Here is an 8,055-nt window from a genome sequence, read left to right as displayed (position 1 = left end):
TATCAATTAATTAATCGAAGCAAATAATCATACATGTGAAAACATTTTACATAATACATCATCTTCTTGTATTTTTTTTATAATTTAACACGTCTTAACTGATATAAAAATCATTGAAATTATTGTGTTTGGACAAATATATATTTAAGTATTACTGATGATAAATTCTGTTAATTGGTTAATATAATAGTGTTAACACCTTTGAAACACAGTTGAAAACATTTTTAAATATAAATAAATACTACTTACATTAAAATTATGTATATCATAACCCAAAGATTAATTATTGCAGTTATTTTTGTCTTTGGTAAAAGTTAATTCTTTTAAAAATACTGACAAATCATTTCTAATGACGTGGTTAATTGTTGTCATATATCGTTAATATCTAACTATGTTATCAACAATAATAATCGATAAATTATAACATAATATTTTAAGTATAACAAGATCTGTTAATGCTTATTAATTAATAAATATATAAAATTAATGACAAGATATTTAATATAATTAAATACTTTTTTGCGCAAGGGTAAATAAAGTAAAAATAATATGATTTAAGCAAGTGTAAGAATATAACAAACATAATATTTAAAGACAGAGATAATAATAATATTATTATGATAATCTAATTTTTAATATTATTATTTGGTATTTAATATATTTCAACAATCAAAATGTCGGCAGACGAAAACGCAAAAGCTCAGGCGAGCAAAATCTTGGGCTCAAGCAAAGAAACGGAATTCCTGCAAAGCTTTGTTAGAGTTGATTTAGGGACAGACGATGACAAAGAAACCAATGCCAGATCCAGCCATAAACGGATGGGAGACAGTCTTCACATTCCAAAACAAATATCTTTTGACTTGGATGGAGATTCAAAAGACAAGAACTCGTCTCCAAGACAAGGGTCGTTCACGAAGCCGATCTCAGGCAAAGCAATATTCAAACAGATAAAAAAAGAAATGAAAACAAAGGGTACGAGACGGCGAAGAGTTAGGAGAGAAGAAGAGGTATATACTGATAAAGATCGAGCTGCTGCTGTCAATATGGGATCCAAGGACATTAAACACTCTTTGAATGCAAAAATGAAGCTGGACAGGACGAAAGCCTTGCGGCTGCCTGACGAGGCGGATTCAGGGACGCTTTTGGCGCTAGGAAGAAACGAAATGAGAGCAGGGAATTTTGAGACTGCGCTAAATTTTGTTAACAAGGTTTTGTATAATTGACAATCTATGCTAAATTGTTTATCATGTATTCATGTAGCGACCTGAATAATATCATGTCAACATAAAATATAAAGGCATTTACTCTCCTTCTCAGTGACGTCCCGTGGGGGTGGGCAGATTGAGCATCGCTTGGGGGCGGCAGTTACTCGAAGGGCGGAAAATCGAGGAGAATCATTAAATATATATAAGAATTGGTACCTAAACTTAGTAATAACGGAAATATCTTTCCATTAAAAAAATCAGCTCACTGGTTGGAAACAAAATGTATTAATAAGCATAAAAGATTTAACAAGACTGTATTTTTTTCGTCGGGTTCGCGATGTCTTGTTTACTTCCGTTGTCTTTGGACATCACTCCTTGATGACCAGCAATGACACGTGCAGATTTGCGAACTATATTTGAATTATAGGTAGGTACATATTTAGGTACCTAATTAATTTATCCAAATATTTTTGACAGTCAATCGCAAGTTTTAAAAGTTGTCAGGTGTATTTTTAAATGTATCTGAAACCGCGGACTCGCAATATTATCTATTGAAGTAGAGATGGCATTTAAATAAAATTTTGTGATATATATTTTGTTAATAATGTGTTTCTTAGATATTGAAGTCATAAAAGGATAATAAAAAATACTGTATAATGGGGTGGCATTTTGACGCTTACTAGGGGCGGCATTTTGTCTAGGGACGTCACTGCTCCTTCTCCATAACCATTGTATGTGAATAAAGGAAGTAAATACGTATATATAATAAATTTGTAGTAAGATATTGAGGCCTTGCGATGTTTTCCATTTTCATCAATCGTAAAAATATATGAGTATAAAGGAAACGTACCTATAATATGTATTGAATATTATTTAGGGTCATAAATACTCAACATTATGTTTACCATACACGCTACATTGTGATTTATATATGCAATATAATAGTACTAGCGATTGCAATACCGGTATCTCAGTATTCTTCGATACCGAAATACCTGTTTTGAAAATCACACAATACTCGGTATTGAAAATGGAAACAAAATGTATTAATTAACATAAAAGGTTTAACAGGACTGTAATTTTTTATCGGGTTACGCAATGTCTGGTTTACTTCCGTTTCCATTCGACGTATAACCTAATAAAACATTAGGTTAATCGGTATTGAAAATGGAAACAAAATGTATTAATTAACATAAAAGGTTTAACAGGACTGTAACTTTTTATCGGGTTACGCAATGTCTGGCTTACTTCCGTTTCCATTCGACGTATAACCTAATAAAACATTAGGTGGAATTATCAGTGGGGCACATACACATCTAAGATCACTTTATAAGATAAATTAATTGAAAGATCATTCGAAGAAGAAAGTGCCAATCATTCAACTACTAAGTATTATTTCGTAAACATCAACATATCTACCATATCTTACCTTTATCTGTTTTTATAGGTTTACTTATTATAATAATATGTACGCACTTAGATATTTTTTCTATGAAATATTAATATTTTAAAGAGATTTTGATATCTATATTTATTGGAAGATACTTCTATTATTTTCATATATTTCACGAATACCGGTGTTCATAGGAAATACTGAAATACCGGTTTTATTCAGTAATGCAACCCCTATCTCGAGATAAGGTAATGCAGGTATCTACGTATTTTGTGCTTACGTTTATTTTGTGCCCACTGTGGCATAAAAAAGCTGGAATCAAATACAAAGATTATTTAACATCAATAAAAACGCACGATTAAAATACAGAACCAATGTTAACACATACTAGGATTTGCAATCCCGGGATTTCGATTGATTTTTTGATAATATTAGGATACCGGAATTACTTATATTGGAATTTTTGAAAAATGTAATTCAAGTAAGTAAATGTGCTGGTTTATAAATAACATTTTTTTTAAACATATATAATTTTAGAAAAACTTTTTCTGAGAGTATATTTATTATAACCAATAGAAAAAATCTTTTTTGAAAAAAAGTAAGCCAACCCTACGAGGAATCGAACTCCGTATCTCCCATGTTTACGCCCTGATCCGTTGCATTACCAATATGCTACGAGGTGACATACTAATTGCGACAAATTTTAACTATTGGTCAATTTTAATACCTACTCATCAGTGCTCTTCCAATAAAGCTACTTTGGCAATCGATTTATGTTTCTTATATTTTTTTAAACATCAGAAAACTACCATCCATCTTCGCAGAATAACAGGATCGAAAAATATATAATTATTATAAAGCTTCATATAAGCTATAAACAAAAATACCAATCAAGCGCCTCTTCTTGTATGATTTTTTTGCGATGACAAGACATTCAAATTTAAAGAAATTTAGATAAAATTTCACTGTTTTGATTAATATCGGGATTGAAAAAATACAAATACATATAATATTTTCTATCCAATATATCGCAATTTCTAGTACTGACATACCTAGTACCTACCTATATACCTACTTCCTGCCTCCCCAAATATATTTTTGGGGGTACATACTTACATATTTTATTTCGCTTTGAAACCAAGTCTTTATCTTGAATTCTACGATATAATATGAGTTCTTTACAAGCGTTCATATCTCATCATGATATAACGAGAGAGTGCATTTTGTTAATATCTGATTTCATCCTCGTTGACAACAGTGGCGTAGCCTTAATCTACGTAGGTATTTATTTTATTTTTTATTTTAACCCAAAACAGCTGTCAACATTTTTTATAACTCAAATATCACACAATAAAATTAGCCAAATAAAACTTAAAATCAACCTGGAAGGAAACCATTGGTATTTTGGTATCTAGTGTTGATATATTGTAGTATAATATATCCGTAGACTCATAACTAGAGAAGGCAATTATTTGTAAGAATTAATACGTCATATAAAGGGTTATCAAAAATAATAGATATATATTTTTAATTTAATTCTCAATACTGTATAGTTACACCATCTTGTTGGAACCACATATCGTCCAGATCAAAATCATCTAATTCATGCCAAAAAAATAAGTAGGTAGTCATGTTTCTGTAGCGTTTTCCATTGACAATAACTGCATTGTCATTTTCGTTTTCCAAAAAATACTTTCCAATCACACCTCCAGACCATAAAACACACCAAACTGCTATTTTTTGTGGATGTAAAGGTGTTTCAAGAATGTGGGTTTTCATTTCTCCACATGCGACTATTGTGCTTCTTTACGAAACCATTTAACCAAAAATGAGTTTTTAAAGATGATTTTTTTCATTAAATAATGGGTCTGTTTCAAGTTGATTTAAAGCCCAATCAGAAAAATTTGGACGCACCAAATGATCATTCGGCTTAAGGGGGGACATGCTCAGCGTAGGTCAAAATGGAGCTTTTGTTCTTTTTTCAAAGCATGATCCTGGACATACCTTAAACGTTGTAGATAATCTATTAATATAATTTTGAAGCCTTATTATCCTTTATATTTATTTTAAACATTTGATGACTGCATAAAGTATTTTTATTACATAAAATAGTATTCTTTTAAACCTCTCGCTCTAATGTTTTAGAATATATTATTAATGTTATTTTTATTTCCATTGTTTCAGGCACTTGACCTCAACCCGCAGGAAAAGATTGCTCTGGTTGCTCGTAGCAAATGCTACCTTCTTCTTGGAGAACCCAAAATGGCACTGGAAGACGCAGAAACAGCTCTAAAAATCGACAAAGCATACATCAAAGCAATTTACCAGAAAGCAGAGGCCCTATATTACTTAGGAGATTTTGAGCTAAGTCTGATGTTCTACCACAGAGGACTACGCATTCGTCCCGAACTGGAAGGATTTAGACTCGGCATTCAGAAAGCTCAGGAAGCCATCGAAAACACTATCGGATCATCAAAACCTCTCATGGATATTAAATCAATTAGTGAAATTTCGATATCGAGCACCCCGGTTGAGGCAGAAAGGGAGCCGCCAAAACCAACGCCGCCAAAAAGTACAACAAACGGTAAAAAAGGGAAAGAACCAGAAAAGAAACTGGCCAGGCAACTACTGGGACAATTGTGCGTGGATAAAGAATACTTGGAAAATCTTTTAAAGCATCCAGATCTTAATGTAGCTGATAAGAAGACGAATAATATTGTGGTTTACGCTGAGGAAGCCGTCCAGTTCCTGAATAAGAGGCAGGAGTTCTGGAGACAACAGAGACCGACGACTGCAGCGGCTGGTAAAAGAAAGACTGCAAAATATAACAATGCTGGACCACTTCCGAAGTGGTATGCGGAAAAGCAACATTAATAATGAATGTGCTATTTATATCATTGGCATGCAGTGACTTTTATTAATGGGCATGCTGTTGAAAAAATACATGTACATTACTTACTATATTATTGTCTACTTGAGCCACTAAGGGTTTTGTAACTAATTTAACCTTGAAACAAGATGAAAGTGTAACATTTTAGATGTGCTTTTTTTCTTTCTTAGGTAGCCTACCACTTAATTGTACAATAAATATATTCTTAATATTATCTATAATCAATGTAATATGATAATATCATAAAATTTTTCGATACAATATAATTATATTGTATCGAAAAATTTTGGGCATGCTTCGCATCCACTGCATCTGTGGACCGCACGTCACTGATTTGTATCCCAAATAATATAATGTAGTTAAATGGTAATGTGTCGGTTTGTAAAGTCGCAGGTATTGGGTTCGAGTAGTACAATAATTTGAGAACAAAAAAAAACCCTAGTAAAAAACCTCTTCGTGAAGCTGCCGTGATCAATAGGGATACACAAAAGAAAATAATAATTCTACAATTCAACACATTTGGTATTGATAAGTCTACTCTGTATCTGTGGCATGTTCTTTTGTACTTGTTTTTTTTCACTGACTACACAATTAGGGATTGCAATACCGGTATTTCAAAACCGGTATTCCAGTATTTATCAATACCGAAATACCGGTTTTAAAGATCTAAAATACCGGAATTTTCGGTATTAAGAAAGCACACTCGTTTACGTTTTTAAAAATGAATCATAAGTTATGTGCTGCTAAAATTCATATATATATATATGCAAGTAATTGTCACGATGAATTATCATAATATTATTTCGAAATAGAAAACACCTCCGTGACAAAAATGTTAAATTATTCTACAATTATTGATGACTGTACAAGCGTTGAATTTAAGAAGCTTTCCCAGCAGCCGGGACTTATTTGCACTTGATAAACTTTTGAGGGCTTTAGTTAAAATTTTCTATATATTTAAATTATTGGTAAAAAATCACTAGTTCTACAATTATGATCAATATATATTTTTAAATGTCAACATAATACATGTAGGTATATATGTTTTTGCTATAAAATAATAATTTAAAAAGATTTTAATAGCTATAGCTGATAAGCACCTACTTTTAATGTTTAAGAAATACCGGTAATCAATAAGAAAATATACCGAAAAACCGGTATTGACATTTTCATTCGGTATTGAAATCCCTATATACAATCCGATGTGGATCTTGGCCGCCTTAAGCGTCAATTACATTGAGCTTCTTTACGAACTGTTGGCGAATTTATAATCTGCCTGTAAAGTCGCCCAGTGTAATCATCGAAAAGCTAACATGTTCGATGATTACACTGGGCGACTTTACAGGCAGATTATAAATTCGCCAACAAACAGCTCGTAAAGAAGCTCAATGTAATTGAAGCTTTACGAATAAAGCGTTTCTTTGAAAATACAAGTACATACTGATACATAATTAGTACTCATACATTATAAGTATTACTTATAAGTAAAAGTAGTACTTATACATTATAGTACATTTGAAAAAAAAATTGGAAGACTTTTTACGAGAAAAGAATCTTAGCCACTTGCTCAACGTATATGCTCCTAATACACATTGAAAACCAACATTTAAATTTGCTATACCCGGGATTCGAACCAGAGGTTCACAAATTCACAAGCGGACACGATGGTACTCGGTCATCGGACGCCCTTACATAACAATTGTATTATTTTTAATTCAAATATATTTATTCAATGAATGCTACATGAATGTAGCATTCTTTCTACATAATTATTTGGAATAACAATAAGAGTTTCTTCAGCAGTCCAGTGCTCGAAATGGAATTTTTTTACGAGCCGGAGCGCTCGATAAGTTTCCGAAAATATCAACATATTTATCTAATTTTAGATATATTTTAGTATATTTTAATTTTAAGTATATTTTATAAAAAAATATGTGTTTGATTTTGTGTTATAATATGTTAAGGCTAGTTCGGACGATCAAATTATGTTGTCCACGAGACGGAGCGAAAATCTCGTAGATTTAACGAACCGGAACAACCCTCCGGTGCTCTCCGGTTCATTTTGAGCCCTGTTCCAACACCTTTGGGATTTCTTTTATTTTGTTAACTGTCAATTCATGGTGGAACTGCATTGTATTGTTGTTTAATTTAATAAAGTAATAAAGTAAATAATTCAGTTGAAAATGTCCCTCTGAGGCGGACGAAACCGGTCCTAATGTATTGATTAAAAGTGGAATAAGTACTACAAAAAAAGTGCGTTTATTAAATTAAACAACAATACCTTTGGGATTACTTCGTAAATATAATAATATTGCATAAATATTTGTATCGAGTGGCACTTGGACATGCATTCATTGCATTCCGAGTAATCTACTTTAGCTGCACTATGTACGTCTTATTTTTAATTAATACTAATTAATTACTATAATAATTGGTGTTTTTTTTATTATTTCCCAATTTTAATCAGAGCTATTAAAACCCATCATTTAAATAGGGTTTGTTTCTTACTTCAGTTCCAGTGAATCGAATGGGGGTTAAAATGAATGTGACAGTGGCACCATAGACGA

At 31.8% G+C, this 8,055-nt stretch overlaps 1 protein-coding gene across 1 annotated transcript; it reads left to right on the top strand.

Moving 5' to 3' along the window:
* Nucleotides 1–674: 674 nt before the first annotated feature.
* LOC147065899 (outer dynein arm-docking complex subunit 4) lies at nucleotides 675–5,472 on the top strand. Its single transcript, XM_085955681.1, has 3 exons — nucleotides 675–1,208; nucleotides 4,783–5,101; nucleotides 5,192–5,472. The coding sequence occupies exons 1-3, from the start codon at nucleotides 675–677 to the stop codon at nucleotides 5,470–5,472; spliced, it is 1,134 nt and encodes a 377-aa protein (XP_085811807.1).
* Nucleotides 5,473–8,055: the final 2,583 nt, after the last annotated feature.

This window comes from Rhyacophila brunnea, unplaced genomic scaffold, assembly GCF_057557595.1.
Source record: "Rhyacophila brunnea isolate RB1 unplaced genomic scaffold, BYU_Rbru_1.0 scaffold_5, whole genome shotgun sequence".
Lineage (NCBI taxonomy): Eukaryota > Metazoa > Arthropoda > Insecta > Trichoptera > Rhyacophilidae > Rhyacophila > Rhyacophila brunnea.
The sequence above is the reverse complement of the archived record's forward strand: the minus strand, read 5'-3'. Positions and strand labels throughout refer to the sequence as shown.

What these genes read in the sequence shown, in the direction of transcription:
- LOC147065899 (XM_085955681.1), top strand. Translation starts at nt 675, where the DNA reads ATGTCGGCAGACGAAAACGCAAAAGCTCAGGCGAGCAAAATCTTGGGC. An exon ending in CGCTAAATTTTGTTAACAAG is followed by an intron (nt 1,209 to 4,782) that starts GTTTTGTATAAT and finishes CCATTGTTTCAG; the next exon opens with GCACTTGACCTCAACCCGCA. An exon ending in CATGGATATTAAATCAATTA is followed by an intron (nt 5,102 to 5,191) that starts GTGAAATTTCGA and finishes ACGGTAAAAAAG; the next exon opens with GGAAAGAACCAGAAAAGAAA.